Source organism: Petaurus breviceps, unplaced genomic scaffold (genome assembly GCF_028583685.1).
Source record: "Petaurus breviceps papuanus isolate PSGF00001 unplaced genomic scaffold, PetGlider_PUasm1.0 90617, whole genome shotgun sequence".
NCBI classification, from domain to species: Eukaryota; Metazoa; Chordata; class Mammalia; order Diprotodontia; family Petauridae; genus Petaurus; species Petaurus breviceps.
This window is the reverse complement of record NW_027187287.1, coordinates 406,440-429,626: the sequence shown is the minus strand read 5'-3', so window position 1 is coordinate 429,626 and position 23,187 is coordinate 406,440. Positions and strand designations below refer to the sequence as shown.

The window sequence follows — 23,187 nt, the reverse complement described above, 5'->3', positions numbered from 1 at the left end:
GTACTTCTCTCTGATATTCTATGAAGTAAAATTCCTCATAAAAAACTGAGCAGGAAACGGAATATCTTCCCCAAAATGTCACATAAGTAACTTTGTTTATTTCAACAAGTGGCTGCAATCCAGCAATTTTTCTCCAGATGAAAAGATAATGAAGTAACAGTGAAACAAGTAATAAAAAATGTCTGAAAAAATAAAACAGGAAAAAAAATTTTTCCTATTACCATGAAAATATTCTTTCAGGTCAATATAACTAGATCAAAGATGACACATAGTCCTTTACCAATGTAAAGCTTAAAATTCGGTGATATCACAATTACCTGAATTTTTAAGCAAAACTACTTCCACTTTGATTAATGGTCTTCTAAAAATTACTGACCTACAGACCTCCCTTTCTTCTTTGTGACCCTCCCACCCCTCAAGCTGCAAAAGTTCTTACCATAGCCTTCAGGTAGGTCAGGAGGCGTATGTAAATGTGTCCTACTCATGTAATTTCTGTGTCTTTGTGATCTGACTTTCCTCTCTGCCAGTCTAGGATCTGATAACTGCCCGCATGTTGCACCATTTGTTCCAGTAATTGGAGTGTTCTCATCCACAAAGCAGCTAAGAGGCCTGCCAGGACTGGAATATTCACATGCTGGCCTGTTAAAAAATAATGAGAAAGAAATGATACTTGTCTTAGGAACCCCCCCCCCAAAAAAAAAGAAATTCCTGTAAGAATCTTTAGCTAAGATTTTACTGTAGTACCAACTAGACACTACTCAGAAAGTAAAAAATGATTGATTCCAATTATAATGATTAGTATTTTTTTTTTAAAGCCATCGGGGTTAAGTAACTTGCTCAAGGTTACATGGCCAGTTATTTCTGGGTGTGGTGCTAAGTATCTGAGTCCAGATTTGATCCAGGTCATCCTGACACTGGAGCCGGTGCTCTTACTTGCTGAGCCACCTGGTCGCCCCTAAGCAATTGGGGTTAAGTAACTTGCTCAAGGTTATACAGCCAGGTGTTTCTGGGTGGGTGCTAAGTGTTGAAGCCCAGATTCGATCCCCAGGTCTTCCCGCTGCTGGAGCCGGTGCTCTTACTTGCTGTGCTACATGGCCGCCCCTGATTAGTATTCTTTAAAAAAATAAAATTAAACCTGAAACCTAAAGACAACAAATACATGTAAAAGAGGATGGATGGATGGATGGATGGATGGATGGATGGATGGATGGATGGATGGATGGATGGATGGGTATCTACAGATAAATATACACACTCCCTCCCACACACAGTATAAGGGCAAAAACATTCACCAATAAAGTGGGTAAAGGATATGAACAAACACTGCCCAAAAGAACTGCAAACTATTAATAACCAAGTAAATTCATATTCCAAATTACTAATAATTCAAGAAGTAAAAATCAAAGCAAACCTAAGGTTTTATTTCATACCCAGAAAATTGGCAAAAAGGAAAAAAGAAGAGAGCAGTCAGTGTTGGAGGGGTTAAAGGAAGATAGTAGACACAGAATACTGTTGTGGACCTGAGTATAATTAAGTAATCTGGAATTTTACAAATAAAGTGACTAAAGAACCTATACCGGCTGACTCAGAGATTACACTATGAAGTCCAGAAGTCCCTATGTACACCAAAATATTTATAACAATACTTTCAAAGAACTTCAAAACAAGTAGATGGTTATCATTTGAGGAATAGATATACAAATTATGGTATATAAGTATAATGAATATTACTGTACTATAAATGACAAATGTTAATGAACACAGAAAAGCATGAAAAGGTCTACATGATCTGATGGTGAGTAAACAAAGTCAAGAAAACGACATATATTATGACAACAACAATGAAAATGGAAAAAAACCACAAAAGTGAATGCTGCAAAACTTATGAACAAATATGTCTCAAAAGAAGAAATATAAGATGCTTCTTCTCTTTTGCAAAGGTGGAAAAATCCACAAGTGTGGCATATCATATGTATTTTCAGACGTTTTCTAGGTATTAATCGGTTTTGCTGGGGGGTTTTAAATCTTTTCAGTTGTTAGTTTTTTCCCTTTAAAAAGATTATTTGTTGGGGCAGCCAGGTGGCGCAGTAATAGCGCAGGCCCCAGCATTGGGAGACTTCGGATCGGTTCCGGCCTCAGATACTCGGCACCCACACAAAAATAACTGGCTGTGTAACCTTGAGCAAGTTACTTAACCCCTATTGCTTTAAAAATACATATATTATTTGTTATATGGGATAGTTCTCTGGGGAGAATGTGAAGAGAATACTGGGGAAAATTTTGATGATATAAAAAGTCGCAACATATAAATAAAAATTTATTTTAAAATAGGAAAATAGGTTATGTTTTTGGTATTGAACAGAAGTCAGCAAACACAATTTTGATCGTCAAATACTGTAGACTATAAGTTTTTAAAAATCAATCTGGCTTTTTCTTTCCATTCTATTTTGCAATTTTCCCATTTACAGTTTTCCTCAATTATTATGTAACACTATTTATAAAAACAGATCCTCCTAGGAAAGGAAGTTTAATGAGTTGACATGTAAAACGTAAAAGCTGATTGAAAGATGTATATTAGAGGAGAGGAAACAAGTCTTAGAGACTAACACATTATTTCCAAAATACCTAATTACCTAGTTGGCCGTTCCCACTGAGTAGTTCGTGTAATATGATTTAAATACTGTATTCTTCCAGAGGCAGTTCTCCGTTCCTCCCAGCTAAAATTCACAAAATAAGAGGTAAAACAATTAATATTTCCAAGAATACCAAAACGTTTCCAGTAAAGCAGCAAAATCAGGAAGATAACTATTATTAAGAATTTCGTAAGCTAAAATCTGAGTCTATCACTTCAATGCTTGGAATAGGACTAGATCTGTGATTTCAGTGAGATAAGGACACTGGCTCTGCAATTTACAATCTTACAGAATTTCCTGAGGCTGTGAAAGCGCCTAGGGTCACAAAGTCAGCATGTATCAAAGTCAGCTTTTGAACTAGGTCTTTATGACTAAGAATGGCTCTTTCTATTACACTAAGCCATACAGCCCTCACATACCTCAATTCTTAATAATTATAAAAATCAGTATTTGTGTCCTTGGTGTTTTCACCACCAATTAAACCTGTCATATAGATCAAAATTCAAAAAAATAAGTATCAAACCCCCCCCCACCAAACAAGTGGCAAATGGCTCATGAATAAAATACTCTCCATTTTTAGTTATGATTCATTCAAGGGCAGAAAGGGACAAATGTTAAGTGGAGGAATTGCTGTATCAATATTCCCCACCACAGCATAGAGGTTTAAAACTTGAAAAAGAAAGAATTCTATTGAAATACATTGGTAGAGCTTCACTTTCCATCTGTAAAGTGAATGAAGGAGTTGGCTAGATGATCTCTGAGGCCTCTTTCAGTTTTAACATTTTTTAAGTCTAAAGTATGCTGAGCCCTCTCAAGCATGCCACAGAATGAGCTTACGCTATTCTCAGTGAAGATTGAGTATTTTTAACCTTTAACTACCTTCTTACAAAGGTACCATAATCAAAATCTAAATAAAGTTTATCAAGTATAGTGAAGAAAAATGAAATAATATGCAGACTGCTAGTAATAGTACATACTTCAAAAGAATCCATACAACAATTACTGTACCCTGAGTGTAAAATTAGAATTGTTAAAGGTCATATGAAGATGATCAATTTAGCTGATCAAAACATCAACTTAGGGGCAGCTAGGTGGCCCAGTGAACACAGGACTGGCTCTGGAGTCAGGAGGACCTAAGTTCAAATCCAGCCTCAGACACTTAACACTTAACTAGCTGTGTGACCTTGGGCAAGTCACTTAACCCTAACTGCCCTGCCTTCCCCCCTCCAAAAAAGCAAAATAACAAATAAAAAAAAACATCAACTTAGCAAAATGTTAGTAAAACATGAAAGTAACATACTTGTTTCTACATATAGTAACCTCCAGTTCTCACTACTTTGTAACTAAACATTTTTTTTGTCTTACCTTACATAAATCTATTTTAAGAATTTGTTTTTCCTTTAAGCAACAGATTTTGCTTTTTGTATCCTTATATGAGATTTCGCAGGGCCTAAATCCATTAAATGCAAACCTAAATGTTTGTATGCCCAATATACTATTTTATATTATAGCAAAGTTACAGACATTGGGATTACCACAGAAAAGGGAAACTGATTAAAATAACTTACTGAAAATCATCCGTGACTTAAACTTCATTATTTTAAAGACAAATTTAACTTACATACATGTTATACTATACTCCTCTTGGTGCTTTCAAAAGTATGAACTTACCCATCTGGCAAATCATTATCAAATAAGCGACTACAATCCACAACTTGTCCTCCTGTGCCGATTCGGTCTCTGGATTGGAGGCTTACTATTAAAACAAAAGAAGACAAATATTAACAGGTTGACACAACTAGAGGATAGTTGCATTTGAAAAGGGATAGCATACAATACAGTTTTTAATACTTTTAACAGTTTTTAAGCTTCAGTTGTATACATTTTTTGAAACTTAGTATCTTTTCACAAAGTTCCATAAAATTAAAAACCCCACTTGTGAAATCTTCCCCCTACACATGACTGTAGTGAAAACATAAAACTTGGTTGCAGTTTGTGATGATGTCACTATGTGGTGGTAAACTATAAGTAAATTAAAAGTGAACTTAAACAGAAGTTGCCTGATACCAGTGGGATATTATAATAATATAAAACAACCTGGTGAAAAGATCAACATATAAAATGTAAAATACAAAAAAGTAAAATTAGTCTCTGTATCTCAAACAATCTAAATTGAATCACTAATTTCCTTTATTGTGTCACAATTTTTAAATACTGGCTTCCAAATTATAATGCTCTGTATCAACTTCGACTTAAGGTAAAAGGCATTAATGTTTTTATTACTTAACTAGACACACAGATATCCCATTTTCCACTGGGCTCAACTCCTTTGCCTTCTTTACCATGTCCCAAATAAACTCATGACTGGGAAATCTCACGATCTTGTAAGACCTAAACAGTCCTGTTACTTACACCTCATCCATAAATTCTTTCATTTAAAAACCAGAAAAGGAATGAAATCTCATTTCTCATCCTGTTGAACTAATTTTGGACTTCTTTGATTTTCTCCACCAAACCTGCCCTCCTCCTCTCTTTTCAGCTTTCTTTTCTATGTAGTCTTCCCAAATTAGACTATAATGTCCTTGAGGGCAAGGACTGTTGTACTTGTATCCCCAGCACTTAGCATAGTGCCCGAAAGGTAGAAGGTGCTTAATAAAAATATGTATGTATTCATATGTATGTATACATATATACACACATAAGTATACATATATACATATATATTGACTTTTCTTGACTTTGTACTTTTAAGTTTTTTCACAGAAAGTCAAACTGAAATGATTATTTTTTAATTATAACTAGGCTTAAATATTTAGGTCAAAGCTAAAAAAACTCAAGAGATTACAGAATACTACACTACAAAACTCTTAAAGAATTTATGTCAGTACATAGTTATAAAAGAACCAGTACAAGAGACATAGCTACAATGTAACTCAGGATTCATATGGATCTATAGGAATAATAAGTAATCCTAAGTGTTACAACCTCAGATACTTTTTGTCATAATGATCCCATTTTACATTCTAAATTCATAAGATTTTTTTAAACTATAAAATATTACATTCTTGAAATGGTATTTACTAAGTTAGATGTCTATTTATTCTAACTGACATTTCTCCTTCTAATTTTTCAAAAGTAAACTCTCAAAAGACTTCTGATTAAAATGGAACACATTAAGAGATACAGAGAAGTCCAGCTCTCTCAAGTGTGATAAAGCAAAAATTCTAAAAAGAATACCAGAATTATTATTGATAAAAATAGGAAGAAAAAAAAACAACCAAAAACCTATAGTAAGTGTCTCCACATAGCCAAGCACTGTACAAAAAAGACAACAAAAAGCTTCTAAGTGCTGGGAAACGGATTTTGCCACAAAATCCAGAGCCAGTACAAGTAAACAAGCCCAAAGCCTGTAGGTACAGATCAAGGCTATATGAAGTGGCAAAAAGATGCAAAAGTTCCTATTAGGTAGCTGTAGGAGGCTAAAACCCTACACTCTGAACAAAAAGACCCCTAAATGCACTGAAAGTTTGCAACACTGACCAGAGACACTCCAAAGGCCCCAGAGGCCCTCAGAATTAGGATTAGAGTTGGTGAGCAACAGTGTTTTAAACACAGATAACCCAGGGGAATCTGAAATCTCCGAGAATACATACACACCAAGGAAAGAAGAAGCTAGCATCAAGAATACAGAAAATTGAGGTAAGGCCCAAATAAAGTCAACCCTATTTGAGTAAGGAAAGTGATGATGCCTTATGCTGGCAAAATGTTCCAATTCAGGGAATGAGGATAGAGATATGAATAAACAGGAAAAGAGACTATATTCTTCAGAGAAATAATATAGTAGGGAGAGGGAGGGACATGGAATACTATTAGTGATATAAAATACAGAAAATATTCATTAAAAATTTTTTTAAAAGAAAGAATAAAGCTACCTGGAACAATGACTTAAAAAAAAGTTCAAGGAGAAATAATTTAAAAATCATCAGACTCCCTGAAAGCCATGACCAAGCAAAAAGACTGGATACCATATTTCAAAAAATCACAAATTAAAATTGCCCAGATCTATAAGAACTTGTAATGGTAATCGGAATTTGAAGATCTTCCCTTGCCCCCTAATAGGCTAAGTATAATCATATGGAGCCTCTGATGGGAGGACTTTACTGAAGGGTGGAGCAGAGCCCACAGGAAGCTGGGAGTCAGAACAGTAAGAACTGGAGGGAGAAGAGGACACAGCCAAGGAGGAAGGTGGGGTTGTGAGTGTTTGTTTGTGGGAAGATTAAAGGATGGTGTGGCTCCCTGCTGTGCTATGGTGTATTAACTTCTTTGTTGCTATGATGAATTTGGTTTCCTGGTGTAGGGATTTGGTTTTCTGGTATCTTTTATGAATGTTACGATTCTGTCTTCTACATAGAAGTCTGTTATATTTTGTGATTCAGAACTGTGCAGGCATATTCATAGGTCAGTGCTGTGAATATTGTGTTGGCGCTACAGAACTAAAGAGAAGAGTCAAATTAGAAAGACTTCACTGTCTACCTCTTGAAAGAAACAACACAATAAAAATTCTTAAGAATGTCTTAGTCAAATTCCAGAGCTTCCAAGTCAAAGAAAAAAATACTTCAAACAGCCAGAAACAGGCAGAAGTACCTCCTGGTTTCATGTATAGATTTATAAATGTCAAGACTGATTTGATTCAGTTCCTCTAAATATATATACTTGTTGATCACTGGATCAACACATTTACAGTACCATTGATCAAATTAAAGTTCATAGATAGCCTGAAAACTATGATTCTTAGCAACCTATACCCCCTTTCCTATCATTATATAAAAGTAGAAAGGGGGGCGGCCAGGTAGCACAGCAAGTAAGAGCACCGGCTCCAGTGTCAGGATGACCTGGGGATCGAATCTGGGCTCACACACTTAGCACCCACCCAGAAACACCTTGCCATGTAAACTTGAGCAAGTTACTTAACCCCAATTGCTTAGGGGTGGCCAGGTGGCTCAGCGAGTAAGAGCACCGGCCCCAGTGTCGGGATGACCTGGGGATCAAATCTGGGCTCAGATACTTAGCATCACATCCAGAAATAACTGGCTATGTAACCTTGAGCAAGTTACTTAACCCTGATTGCTTAAAAAAAAAAAGTAGTAAGGGGCCACAAGACTGAAGGTAATTTTGTATTTTTCTTTACTTCATCTCTGGTGAAAAACCAATCCATTATTTAGCTAGGTTGGTCTCAGAAAACAGACTCCAACTAGTTTCCAGAGCCACACTCAAAACCTTTTGAACATATAAAACCTGCCAGTGCTTCTGCTCCACCAGAATAGTGTTTAAGAACCCAGGATCACTTCTACATCACCATGAGGAATTCAAGAAGGACTCTATGGAGTAATTATCCTCCTTTTAATAATTTAGAATTTTGTCAAAAACTGAATTCAAGCTCACTAGCCTCACGTCTATATACTCCATTCACTTCATCTTTGGAAAATCCAGATAACTTATGCTTAGCTGGGGGCGGAGCAGCAGAGCCAAGACAGTAGAGTAAAAGCAGAAACTTGCTTGAGTCCCCGGCTCCAACCACCTGTAATACCTATAAAAAAAATTAAATGAATTTTAGAGCTACAGAACCCACAAAGTGACAGAGAGAAACAAATCTCCCACTGAAGGCAACCTGGCAGGCCAACAGGAAGGGTGTATCAGACTGAGCTGGGAAAGGAGAGCAGTCCCACATGAGCGGCGCAGGTCCAGACCTAGGGCAGCCTTGACAAGCCAGAGCAGACTTCAGGAGAGTGAATCCCTGGCAGCTCTGACAGTTTCCAGACTTCTCAACTCATAAACGCCGAAGAGAAAGATACAAAGTCAGTGTGGAACTCTGCTGGAACTGGGTGAGAGAAGAGTGTGGTCCAGACCCTGCCACCAAGGTTACAGGTGGCAGTGGGGCGGCAGTTGCAGCTGCTGCTGCTGCTGTGTGGCTACCTCCAGAGCAACTAGCCTGTAGACTGCAGGGGGACCAAGTGACCATTAAGATAGTAATTGTACTTACTCTGACCTGCTTGGATCTAGGTGACAATCTTGGGTGGTGGTCCTGGGGTGAGGAACGCTAGTGTGCCACAGCTTTTGGTGGCTGTGGAGAGGGTGCCCTCCAAATAGCTCTGACAACATCTGCAAAAACCCCAGTGACTTGGGACACAGCTCTCTCCACTCTGGAAGCAGAGTTCTACAGTGGCAAAGAGCTCAAAAGTCAAGTAACTGGCTGGCAAGATGAGCAAACAGAGAAAGTGCAATCAAAAAACAGTATCTTTTTGGGGGGACAAAAAGGATCAAAACATGGAACCACAAGAAGACAACAAAGTCAAAACTCCTGCATCAAAAGCTTCCAAGAAAAATATGAACTGCTTATAGGTCATGGAGAAGCTCAAGAAGGATTTTGAAAATCAAGTAAGAGAAGTGGAAAAAAAATTGTGAAGAAAAACAAGAATGATGCAAGAAAATCATGAAAAGTGAGTCAACAGTCTTACTGAAGAAAATAGCACCTTAAAAAAATTGACTAACTCAAATGGCAAGGAGGTCCAAAAAGCCAATGAGGAACACAATGCCTTAAAAAACTGAATTGGCCAGATGGAAAAGAAATTTCAAAAACTCACTGAAGAGAATAATTCTTTTAAAATTAGACTGGAGCAAATGGAAGCTAATGATTTTATGAGAAATCAAGATACTATAAAACAGATCCAAACAAATGAAAAAATAGAAGGCAATGTGAAATATCTCATTGAAAAAACCACTGACCTGGAAAAAGGATCCAGGAGAGATCATATAAAAATTATTCCACTACCTGAAAGCCATGATCAAAAAATGAGCCTAGAAATCATCCCTCAAGAAATTCTCAAGGAAAATTGCCCTGATATTCTAGAACCAGAGGGCAAAATAGAAATTGAAAGAATTCACCAATGGCCTCTAGAAAAGATCCCAAAAAGAAAACTCCTAGGAATACCATAGCCAAATTCCAGAGTTCCCAGGTCAAGGAGAAAATATTACAAGCTGCCAGGAAAAACAATTTGAGTATTATGGAAACACAACCAGGAACACAAGATCTAGCAGCTTCTACATTAAGGGTTTAGAATATGATATTCCGGAGGTCAAAGGAGTTAGGATTAAAACCAAGAATCACCTACCCAGCAAAACTGAGTATAATGCTGCTTCAGGGGAAAATATGGTCATTCAGTGAAATAGAGGATTTTCAAGCATTCTTGATGAAAAAACCAGAGCTGAACAGAAAATGTGACTTTCAAATACAAGAAGCAAGAGAAGCATGGGAAGGTAGACAGGAAAAAGAAACCATAAGGAACTTATTAAAGTTGAACTATTTACATTCCCATATGGAAAAAAAATAATTGGAACTCATGAGACTTTTCTTAGTATGAGGATAGCTGAAGGGAATATGTGTGTGTGTATACATACATATATGTATGAATAGGATGGTATATGTGTGTATACATAGACAGAGGGCACAGGATCAGTTGAATAGGAAGGGATGAAATCTAAAAAATAAAATTAAGAGGTGAGAGAGGAATATATTGGGAAAAGGAGAAAGGGAGAGAGAGAATAGGGTAAATTATTTCACATAAAAGAGGCAAGAGAAAATTGTTACAATGGAGGGGAAGAGCAGGAAGGTGAAACGGAATGGGTCAACCTTACTCTCATTGAATTTGGTTTAAGGAGTGAGTAACATACACTTAATTAACCTATAAGAAAGTAGGGGATAAGGGGGCAGATTGGGGGAGAGGGTATTTAGAAGCAAATACTTTTGAAAAGGGACAGGGTCAAAGTAGAAAGTAGAATAAGTGACAGGCAGGATAGGATGAAGGGAAATATAGTTAGTCTTTCACAATATAACTACTATGGAAATGTTTTGCATGACTACACATGTACAACCTATACTGAATTACTTGTCTTCCCAGTGGGGATGGGTGAGGAGGGAAGAAGGGAAAGAATCTAGAAATCAAAGTTTTAAAAAACAAATGTTAAAAAATTGTTTTTTACATGTAACTGGGAAATAAGATATAAAGACCATATGGTATAGCAATCCTACTAGAAAGTTGGGGGGAAATGGGGGAGGAGATAAGAGAGAGCAGATTGGGGGAAGGGGTATTCAGTAGGCTTGCTATCTTGGGGTAGGGGTAGGGAAAAGATGGGGAGAAAATTTGTAACTCAAAATCTTGTGGAAATGAATGTTGAAAACTAAAGATAAATAAATAAATTGGAAAAAAAAATGAAGGGAAAAAAATCCAGATAACTTCCCTTCTCCAATCTCCCAGTAATTCTCTTATTACAAGAGTATTTTAAAGATCACCAACAATGGTAAATTCGCAATCATGTTTACCAGTGTGCTCAGTAGTGGAGGATATAGTTACTGGGGCTGTAATTAATCCACTGGGGGCAACATCTCTGTGTTCTCTCACTGTCCATCTTCCTGCTTATCTTGGGGATCGACTCCCTAGTAGTTATTTTTGTTTTTTCCTTTCTACTTCACTCACTTTGACAAATAAAACAGAAGTAAAATAAAAGGTGAGCAGCAATGTTCCAATAAACTTTCCTTTAAAATAAGGATAAGGGAAAAAGCAACCAGGAGAACAATATACACAATAACTATTAACAAAAAAATATCAAAAAGGAACCCAGATTAAATGCAACTTCAGTCCAGGAGTACAGATGATGAAACATTCTGCCCTTACCTCAGTAGGGAAGTAGAAAATATGCATGTAGAATGTTGCCCATACATACTATCATACTGCTATTTCATATTGCTATTATTATATTTTATTAAAAAGCCTGTTTTGCTTAATTATGTCTATTTGGCATAAAAGAGGATTGTACTTAGAAGAATGGATGTAGGAAATGACTATTGTGTAAAAACCAAGATGCAGCAATAAAATGTGGAGTTTTTTTGGTTTTGTTTTTTAAGTTCAAAGTCTCAAGGTTTTGAGACTTGCTGAAGTTAATTCTTTAAAAAAGTGTGTATATGAGCATGCATATATATATATATATATATATATCTCAAAGACACAGTTCACAAAGATGCTCATATAGACATAAAATAGAAAAGACATTTGTTTTCTTTATTCCCTTTAAGAAAACCTACTTTTTAAGTCCACTGTAATTTGATATCAAGTGGTTTATGCATAACAACTTTCACTCTATTTTCTTTTACTAGGAAGAGGAATAAAAATGTAGATGAGTATTTGCAGAAAAAAGCCACTTCTTTGGGGCAGCCAGGTGGCTCAGCAGTAAGAGCACCGGCTCCAGTGTCGGGATGATCTGGGGATCAAATCCGGGCCCAGATACTTAGCACCACACCCAGAAATAACTGGCCATGTAACCTTGAGCAAGTTACTTAACCCCGATTGCTTTAAAAAAAAAAAAGCCACTACTTTGATCCATATCACTATGACCTTAATCATTAAGTTCTGCATTTTAATATTTCCAGCTGGCATGGACTGCCTGAAAAACAAACTAAAAGAAAGTACTATATAATGTTAAGTAAAACAGTTGAGTGGTTTTCTGCTCCAGAGCTAAGACTAGTCTGAGGATTAATATCTTCAGAAAAATAGTATCAGTATGACATACAACAGCCTGCTTATTCCAAGTCTTTAATAACATCCCATGATTACTTCAGCATTTTCCTAATTCCTGAAAATTGAAAAAAGTATGAAAGATGGCTGTTTATGCAAATTTCTTATAGCATATATTTAATATTTTTGTAGAATCAATAGTTCTTCACCTAACTAGATATTTATTACTGTTATTTATATGTTGCTAATATTATTTATAACTAAATGACATTTAGTTAATTTTTGGTTTAGATAGAATGCCAATACCTTTAAGAAGACAAATGAAGTTAAAACAACTTTGTACTATTAGCTATTTGATTCAGATGATTTCAGTCAATCTATTTTCAATAAAACCAACAAACATAAAATTCCATACTTACCTACTATCTGCCCTCTAACTGTTTCATTGTCATTTGGCCCAAGTTTGCATAGATCCAACCGCTGATCTATTTTAAATAAACCAAAAAAATCAAATAGGCGATTTTTAAAAACTGTTAAGGATCAATATGACAAGTAAAATGAGTTGCTGAAATGCTTGTAAAGTAACCAACTGCTTCAGGCAGAAATTTATTGTGCTGTTACGGAGCTTCAATAATAAGTCTACTAAACTACACACAATATCCATGATTAAGAAAGGCAAAATACTTTACAATAATATAAAATGACATGGTATACATAGATTTCTTAATGGATGTGGATAATAATGCAGTACAGCACCTTCACTGTAGTCACCAATTCTGACAAAATAACATAGAGAACAGATTAGAAAATGCAAAACTGCATATCTTAATTTTGGCCATATCTATACACATTCAAGGTTATCAATGAAGAGTTATACATAAAGTTCAGTAAATGATATTTACTCAAAACTGTCTGCAACCATGTACATTTCGCAAGGCTAATCAGTAAAAACACAGAAGAGCAAAAGCTTATCATCACCTAGCATGAAATAGAAAGGACAATATATAAAATCCCTTGCAGAACTACCTAAAAAAGGTAAAACTCCATGAAAGATAATGGATGGCAGGTATACCAGAACCAGGTCTATCTTCTGAAATTACACTGGAACATAACAAAGTTCAAACCACCTATCAACAAGTGTTAAGTGGTTACACTGTTCTAGGTGCTAGGGATACAAGAAACAATCCTTATTGACTAGTGTACTGGGAATAGGAATTTGAAGATCTTCCCTGCCCTTTAATGGACCTAAGAGGGAGTTTGAAGACCTCCCCTGCTTTGAAAGTAAACTCTGCCCCCTAATATGCTAAATATAGTCACATGGAGCCTGTGGTGGGAGGAGTTTTGTTGAAGGGAAGCAGAGCCCACAGGAAGTTGGGAATGAGAGTGAGCCAGATGGTGGGGGACAGGGAAGCTCAGGCAAGAAGATAGAGACTTGTGAGTAAAATTGATCTTGTATTGGTTTGTGGGAAGGCTAAAGGATGGCATGGCTCTCAGTGGTATTACGGCTTCTGAATATCTTTGGTACTATGAAAGAATCAGCTTACTGGTTTGGGGATTCAGTTTTCTGGTGTCTAAATAAATGCTTCAGTTCTATCCTCTATCTGGAGAGTCTGGTATATTTTGTGATCGAATGTCATGTGATACTTATAGTCATGGTCTTTATCATGATCGTGGGCGCTGTAAATATTGCACTTGTGCTATAACTAGCAGTACATTTTAATGAGGTATACAATATAAATATATACAAAATATAGATATAAAGATACTAAATACAGATAAACACAAAGTTGTTCTTTTTGTTTTCTTTTCTTTTTTTTTTAAGTAGCCTGAGAGGGAGGACACAAGCCATTGGGGAAATCCAGAAAGTCTTCATATAGAAGGTTCTGCTCAAGATGCATCTTAAAGGATGAGACGGATTCACTGAGGCAAAGTAGATAGGAAATGCATTCCAGGCATGGGTGACAGCCAATGCAAACGCAAAGAGATGGGACGGAGCAGAGTATCTGAGGAACAAAGAGAAGGCTAATTGGGCTGGATCTCAGAAGGTGAAAGCAGAAGCAAAGTATGACGAGGCTAGAAAGATAGGTTGGGGACAGGTCTTGAAGGGCTTTAAAAAATCAAAAGAGGAACTTATATATTTTATTCTACTGGGAAGATGAAAATACTTTTACTGAGTAGAGGAATGATCTGCATTCAGATCTGCACTTAAAATCACTTTTACAGCTGTATAGACAATGGCCAGGAGTAGGGAAAGACTTGAGGCAGTAGACCAGTTAGGAAGATATTACAATATCATAGAGAAGAGATGATTAGGGTCTGAACTAAAAAGGTAGTTATGTGAGTAGCAAGAAGTGTCATACTTGAGGGATGATGTGAAGGTAAAAAATCAGTAAGCCTTGGCAACTGAGTGTGTATGTGAGGTGAGTGAGGAGTTGATAAGACTGAGGTTACAAACCTAGGAAACAGAAAGAATGGTAGTGCCTTTAGCAGAAACAGGCAAGCTTAAATGAGGAGTGGGTTAAGTGGAAGAGGGAAGATATGGAGGGAGGAAATAATCAGTTTTGTTTTGAACATGTTAGGTTTGAGATGTCTGTAGGACATTCAGTTTGAAATGTCCGACAAACTGTTGGTGATCAGGGGAGAGAATAGAACTGGATATAAGGATCTGAGTCATCTACAAAGAGCAGTTAATTATAAACCCCTGGGACATATTGAGGTTGCCAAGAGTAGTGAGAAGAGAGGCTAGGATAGAGCCCTAGGGAATACCCACAGTTGGAGGGCATGACATGGGTACCAAGTCAACAAAAAAGACAGAGAAAAAAAGGTCAGACAGCTAGGAGGAAAATGAAGAGAAATTATTTCCCAAAATCCCAGAATGAAAAGAGAGTTTAAGAAGAGAAGGTAGTCAACAGTGTCAAATGTAGTATATAGGTCAAGAAGGATGAGGATTGAGAAAAAATGACAGCCAACACACAGAACCTGCCCCGTTCTCCCTGAACTAACAAACCCAATTCCCACTGAACTACACATGTATGGCTAGAAGGCTAGAAAAACATAGTGGCATAAGCAAATAGTTCATCTATTCATACAAAGACAATCACCAATTCTGATTTCAGTAGATTTCTGTTTACAACAGGACAGATATTTCTGGAAAAAAGATACTAAATAATCAGGGGAGTGGAGGAATTCCCAGCTAAGGTTACAAGGCAACTTTAGGACTCAGACTGGATCTCCCAATGGGGAAGATATGGAATATGACAACTGGAGAAATTTTTTAAATGTATACAGAAAAATAATTATAAAATATATACAAAAAAATCCCTGGAAAGAAGCACTAGAATCTGGAGAGAATTAGAAATCAGTCCCTGTACTAGGTGACACATGAGTTGAGTGTAGAAGGAAAGGAGGTGAGGATTCGAAGTTTATTCAGGAATGGAGGAGAGAAAGAATGTGGTATTGGCTGAACAGTGAGCTCACGAAGGACAATGATATACAGAAAACCCAGGAGATTATGAAGAGTGTTAAAAGCCAAATATAGAAGTTTGCATTTTGTCCTAAAGTCAAGAGTTAGGCACTAGAATTCATTGAGCAGGAGAATATATGGTTAGTTTTAGGAATATCACTTTGCTAGTTGGGTGAAGAACAGACTAGAAGAGGCACAGAGATAAAGAAAGGAGACTAATGCAGGGAGACAATGTAATAGTATAGATGAGAGGTGTTAAGGGCCTGAGTTAGGGTGGTGGCTATATGAGTGAAGATAAGGGGACAGACTCAAAAGATGTTGTAGCAATAGAATAAGACTTGGCAATTTATTGGGCATGTGGAGTAAAGATAACTAAAGTTGTGAGCATGGGTGACTGGATTCAAGAAAATCAAAGTCTGAAAAAATATGTTCTATTTTGGGTATGAGGTGCCTACAGGACATCAAGAGAGACAGGTCTGGGATTCAGGAGAGATATACAAACTGCAAAGATAGAGCTGGGAGTCATATGCCTAGAGTAATAGTTGAACCTAAGGCAAAATCACCAATAAGGCTCAGAACAGAAACTTCAGATATACCCACATATAGTAGGTAGGACAAAGATGACTGAAGATGCAGCTAGGGAGAGTCTAAATGAGCAACCAGAGAAACGGGGAGAACCAGCAAAGAAAAGTGTCATAAAAACCCAAGAAGGAGAAGCTGTCTAAGAGGACAGGTAGTAGATAGTGTAAAATGCTGCTGAAAAGTCAAGAAATGCAAAGACAAGAAATACAGGATCTTGCAGATGGGGAAAAAGTAAAATAACTGGAGAGGGAGAAGAATTTTATCAACCGTTATAGGCTATTGTGAATCCTTTATGTTTTCCCTCATATTTTCTAAGTGAAAAAATAAAAGTTGCACTTTATTCAAAATGCTTATATAGGGGCTGGGGACCATTTTACTTAAATCTGTGGAGAAGTAGATCTGGGGTTTATTCAAGCCATATTTTTTAAGTTCCCAAGGGTAACTCAGGGTGACATGACAGAAGAATAAGTCAAAGTGTTTTTATTTGGGAAGCTTCCCCAAAGATTGAACCTAGTCCTTGTAAGGACCATACTTAAAGTGCTGGGCCCTGGGTCATAAATGTATAATACTTAACAATCTTCCTCTTCCTTATATCTCAAGGGGTATACATAGTTAATGCTTTATTCTACCTTGCATTTCTCTATTGATTTACTCTTTTACATTATAAATAAGAATGCTGTTTCTCTCCCCAGTTTTCAGCACTGGCATCCATAACTATTTACAGGATAAGAAATATTGAAAGAAAAAAAACAATCTTTGTGCCATCAAGTCATAAATACATGTACTCACTGCTTTATAAAATATGTATTCCACTGAATTGGTTATAAATCTAGTTCTTATTTCCCTTAACATTAATTATTAGGTGACACAGTGCTAAATTTAGAATTAGGAAGAGCTTAATTCAAATCCTGCCTCAGAAGCTTACTAGACTGGGGACACTGGGCAAGTTACTTAACTCCTCTTAAGCCTCAGTTTCCTAGTTCAACATTAGTAAAATAATCTACATAATTATCATATTTTTAAAAAATCCCTACCACATGATTATCTCAATAAATAAAGAAAAAACTTCTGACACACTGAAAAAAACCCTACAAAGTATAGGCCATACAGACTTTTAATATTATAAAAAAGTTATTTACCTAAAACTAAAAGCAAGCAGTATATGCAAGGAGATATACCAGACCCTTTCCAAATAAATACAGGAGCAATGCAAAGATGCCTACTCTTCCCATTATTACTTGATATAGATATTGTAGAAATCAAAAGAATTAAAGAAATTAAATATATAAAGACAGACAAAAAGGAAATAAAACTATCCTTATATGCAAATGATATGATGATTTATTTAGAAGATTCAACAAATCAACAAAAATAATAATTGAGACAATAAATAGCTTTATCAAAGTTGTATGCTAAAAAAATAAATCCTCAAACCCAATAGCATACAAATCCAAGAGCTAATAACACAGGGATATCTAAAAAATTACAAAATCACAAAATGTTCTGTAATCAAACTACTAAAAGCCCATAAAATATTTGGATAGATTCAATTACAAAGTGCTGCTTAAAGAAATAGAGAATGATTAAATTGCTACGGAAATATTTAGCCCTCCTGGCTAGATTGTATCAATATAATCAAAATGACATTACTAGCAAAGTTAATTTATACTTTTCACGCTATACCAATCAAATTATCAAAAGTGCATTTTACAGAGCTTAATAGCAGCAGGGGCGGCCAGGTAGCACAGTAAGTAAGAGCACCAGCCCCAGAGTAGGGATGACCTGGGATCGAATCTGGGATCAGACACTTAGCCCCCACCCAGAAACACCTGGCTGTGTAACCTTGAGCAAGTTACTTAACCCCAATTGCTTATGGGCGGCCAGGTAGCGCAGTGAGTAAGAGCACTGGCCCCAGAGTCAGAATGATCTGGTATCGAATCCAGGCTCAGATACTTAGCACCACACCCAGAAATAACTGGCCGTATAACCCTGAGCAAGTTACTTAACCCCAATTGCTTTATGTATCTTTAATATTAAAAAATATATATATATATATATATATATATATATATATATATATATATATACACACACACACACACAATAGCAATAAAATTCATTTGAAAATATTAAAGATACATACTATTGAGAGAGATAATAAAAAGAGGTAAGGATAACAGAGTGAAGTAAGCAGAGTCAAAATATATTCTCAATGACTACAACAATAAGCCACAAAAAATCAAAGTGAATATTGCAAAAGTCATAAAAAAACAAGCATAAGTCTAAAGAAGAGATATGAGAAGACACCCCCACCCCACCCCTTTGTAGAGGTGGGAGGGCCACAAGTACTGCACATTGCACATATTTATCAATGTACTGAGCAGTTATACTGATTTTTTTTCTCTTTTATGTCTTCAAAAATAATATGTGTTATATAGGATAGAGGGGAAGGAGATATGCTGGGGAAAATTATGCTGATGTAAAAAAGGCATCAACAAAAAAATTTATTTAAAATAAAAACACAAAAATTAATTACAAAACTGGAGATTAGCATTTTAGAACAAAAATTCATACAGAGTAATAAAAGAAAAGAGAGCAAAGACTCTAGGGCATGCTATCCATTATAATATACAAGTAACAACAAATATCTCTACTTAATTGTTCATTTTTCCTTTATGAAATCCTAGACACTTCCCTTCACTGTTAAGATACCCTTTCAAACCCCACCCAGGCAATATTAATTTCTCTCAAACACTTTTGAACCCAATGACCCTGTATTTCTATCTCACAAAACCTTAATTTCTATTCATTTTAATTGTGTATTTATACTATATAAGACTTCTTTGTTTCCATAAAACAAAATACTCTCTTTTATCAATTCATTAAATTAAAAATTCTCATAAAATATAAGAATAACATCTATTTAGAAGAGACTTCAGAGATGACCTAAGTCCAACCCTCATTCTACAGATGAAGAAACTGAAGCCATAAAGCAATTGTGACATGTAAATACTAATACTAAGCTAAAAAAAAAAATACAAAAACCTCATTATGGATAAGGCAGTGTTTAAAAGAATAATTTTGTGAAATAAAGCTATTTTTATACACTCATAGGTGAATCAATATTTTGCTAATCTAGCTATGATCAAGTGTATATGTATAAAATACTCATGTAAAAGAAGCAATGTTCACTTAAAAGTCATTCTGAGTTATAACTTGATCTTATGCAATTTGTACTATGTAATGATGTTCAGTACAACATTGAGATTTACTTAAGTACTTTGCATTTCTTTTTCTCTATCAGGTAAAAATATCATCTTATATAATAACTTCATTTTTATCAAATAAATAATTTTACTTCACATCAATCCTTTCCAAATTATAACCACCTAAATAAAATTCACCTAAATTTCCAAACTAATTACTAAAGCAAAAAAGAGGAATAAAGCAGAAGAAATGGAGAGGAAGGACATATATGGCATGTGAATTGTTACCAATTCAAAACATTCAATTAATTAGAAAATGGCCTTCATATTTGTTTTATCTCCAGAATGTAAATTCCAGCAATAAATTAATTTTAACAAAATTTCACTGAAACAAAGTAATTTGGTGACCTTAAAGTTCATAATAAGTAGTGTGTGGCAGCACATGCTACTGAGGAGGCCAAGATGCCTTGACTTTGGGAGTTCAGCTGCAGAGGGCTATGCCAATGTGGTATTCCCACTAAATTTGACATTAACATGGTGAAACCCTAGGAATAGCGGATCACCAAATTATCTAAAGAGAGGTAAAACCAGTCCAGTTGGAAACAGAGCATGTCAAAGTTCCTATGCTAATCAATAGTGGATCAGGCTTCTGAGTAAGTCTAATAGGCTCCAGCCTGGGTAAGATAGGAAATAAAGTTCATTTGTTGGAGTGCTTACAACTACAACTTTTTTTTCTTTTTTATTTGGAGGGGGAAAGGCAGGGCAATTGGGGTTAAGTGACTTGCCCAACGTCACTACTAAGCGTTAAGTGTCTGAGGCCACATTTGAGCTCAGGTCCTCCTGACTCCAGGGTCAGTGCTCTATTCACTGTGCCACCTAGACACCCCAGCATTAAGGGATATTATTATACTTTAATATTTTCCCCAAATAAATAAGAGCAAAAATGTCCTCTTATTTACTTACAACCAGTGTCCTTAAGGCGGTTGATGGCATTGGAAAGAAGTCGAACACAACCAAGAAATCCGGCACCTTGTTTTTTATGGATCTTCTTGTGATTCCACACACTGATTGTTACAGAATCAGATTTTCCAATATACCTGCAAAATAAAATAACTATGTAAACAATACCTTGGTAAGTATGAAAGATGATAAGATTTTTCAGATTTTCTTTTTATATCTGAAGGCTACAAACATAACTTTCAAGGGAGAAGGAATTAAAAAATATTCTAGTAACTTCAACATAAACAAAGTGTTATAATATAAGCAGACCTGTACATGGCCTATTTTCTTTTATTTTGCTTTTTGGAGGGCAATTGGGGTCACGTGACTTGCCCAGGGTCACATGGCTAATTTTTGTGTTAAGTGTCTGAGGCTGGATTTGAACTCAGGTCCTCCTGACTCCAGGTCCAGTGCTCTATTCACTGCACCACCTAGCCACCCCCATGGCCTATTTTCTATTCTTTACTTTGATTTAGTCAAGTCATGTGGCTTATATATTAAAATTTTGCTTTAGTCTTTCAAGAAATTTTTTTAAAATTCCAATATAGCCTACTTCTGACACCGCTTAAGCCACATAATTTTTGACAGTGAAAAAAGTTTATTTCAGCAACAAATGTCTAAGAAAATACTTGGGGATTTATAATTATTACTCCTTAAAGATGTAGAAAATGTGATTGATTGCATATTTACTACATTCCAATTTTTAATAAATTGAAACATTTTAACACAGTCACATTCCATTCCATATTATTTCAACTTCAAGGGATGTTGTCAAGGTTGACAGACCAAAAATCTGACCTACCTGAAATATTTAAGATTGCCGTAGAACTGGAATGTGCATGCTCATGTAACGCTTTATCCCTGCTTCTTTCCTGTATGCAGGCCTTGAGAGAACAGGACTCTTGCGATTTCACTTCACTGCCTGCAGACAAGCAGAGCAGGGAAAAGCGTTACCGCACGTGTCTGTGCACATACCTACATATATATATATATAATTTTTTTTTAAAAGCTATGCCATTGCTGATTATTAACATGGCTAAAATAGGTACAAACTTTAAGATAACAATAATGACCAAAAAAAATCCTTTAAATCAACGTCTCTAAGAAGTCAAATTTTTGGTCCAACAACCTTGACCTTAAAGCTTTTACTTCATAAAACAAAACATAATAAAGTCATAGAAGAGGAGTTCATTCAGTAAAAGGCCTGACCAATTTCATTCAACATGGAAAGTATATTTATCTGTCTATTCTTCTACTTTCCTGATCTTAGTATATGTAAATAACATTATATCATAAAGAATCTTCAATAATATTTTATCTATTTATCTTTAACATTTTATCTATTTTTAAAAATAAAATGACATTCAAAAGTCAAAAATACTTCTTTTAAAAAAATCTTTGATGCTATGTATATTTGTGAGAAAGAACATCCCATGTTCATAGGAAGAATGTTTTATTATTGTTTCTAAAGATGCCATTTTAATAAATGCCTTTGCTTTCAGCTAAAAATTTTAATTTAATCTTAAATTAAAAAAAAAATAAGGTTATTATTAGCTGTGTGACCTTGGGCAAGTCACTTAACCCCAACTGCCCTGCTTTCCCCCCTCCAAAAAAAAAAGTTTATTAGTTATCCACAGATGAAGGTGATATTATGTGTTATAGAAAAGACTTGAAATTAAGACACTCTTACTATTAGATCAAAAAATATTTGAAATGAATTGCTGAACTGACTACCCTCAGTTCCATCCTTTTTAGGTCTCAGTGGCCTGCCTAGAGACACAATGAAACATTTTCAGCTTGCAGACTTCTCTGAAACGGGCTTGACAGAAGGTAATGTACTCTCTACTGTATGAAATAGGCCAAAAGTAAAGTGTCAAATTCCAAACATAAAAGTTAAATCACAATGAATAAAATATAGCAAGAATTAATATGTATTAGAGGTGCCAGGGAAGTTATTAACTAATAAAAGGGGGCATGGAGTTTATAGGCAGTGATATAAAAAAATGAGAAAAGAGTATATAAACAAGAAGAGCAGAAGTTCAGAAGAGAGCATAGACAAGTAGAAAAGTTTTGTAACTACCATATTATATTTAATGGGCAACGAGGCAGCACAAAGGATAGAACACTGGGACTAGAGTCAGGACAACTTGAGTTCAAATTCGGCCTCAGACACTCGTTATGTTATCCTGAGCAAGTCACTTTAACCCTGTTTGCCTCAGTTCCGCATCTGTAAAATGAACAGGAAAAGGAAACGGCAAACCATTCCAGTACCTTTGCCAAGAAAATTCCAAATACGGTCACAAAAAGTTGGATACAACTGAAATGACCAAACAACATTAAGTATAATATAAACTTTTTTGTTTTTGAAATTTCATTTTTGAAAAAACAAAATTTATAAGTTCAGTTTCATATACAACCTTTTGTTTTCTAAATATATTTGTTAAGTTCATAACAAAAAAGTAAATTATTAAAAATTTAATGAAGACTTCAACAGTTTTCCATAAAATCTATACTAACAATTCAAGCAGAAAAAAATCCCTAAAATATTAAACTATACTAAACTCTCACCAAATACTAGATCAATTAAAGGTCATCCAATCAGTTACAGAAAATTCTGAATTATAATGATTCTATTTTTGAAGAAAGACTATAGAATTATCTTTCAATATATATAGTAACAAATTAGGCTTTCTTCTTGTTGTCTAGTTATTTAATCAAGCACAATTCTTCATTGCCAC

The 23,187-nt window shown here is 35.5% G+C and overlaps 1 protein-coding gene across 3 annotated transcripts in view; it reads right to left on the bottom strand.

The window, feature by feature from the left end:
- Positions 1-23,187, bottom strand: part of SMURF2 (SMAD specific E3 ubiquitin protein ligase 2) — a 178,785-nt gene that overhangs the window by 69,543 nt on the left and 86,055 nt on the right. For all 3 annotated transcript variants that reach the window (XM_069063949.1, XM_069063951.1, XM_069063950.1), the window contains 5 exons: positions 20,414-20,547; positions 12,619-12,684; positions 4,305-4,389; positions 2,634-2,717; positions 437-639 (listed from right to left, as the gene is read on the bottom strand). In XM_069063949.1, the coding sequence (XP_068920050.1) occupies positions 437-639; positions 2,634-2,717; positions 4,305-4,389; positions 12,619-12,684; positions 20,414-20,547 (572 nt within the window). The remainder of the gene's footprint in view (positions 1-436; positions 640-2,633; positions 2,718-4,304; positions 4,390-12,618; positions 12,685-20,413; positions 20,548-23,187) is intronic.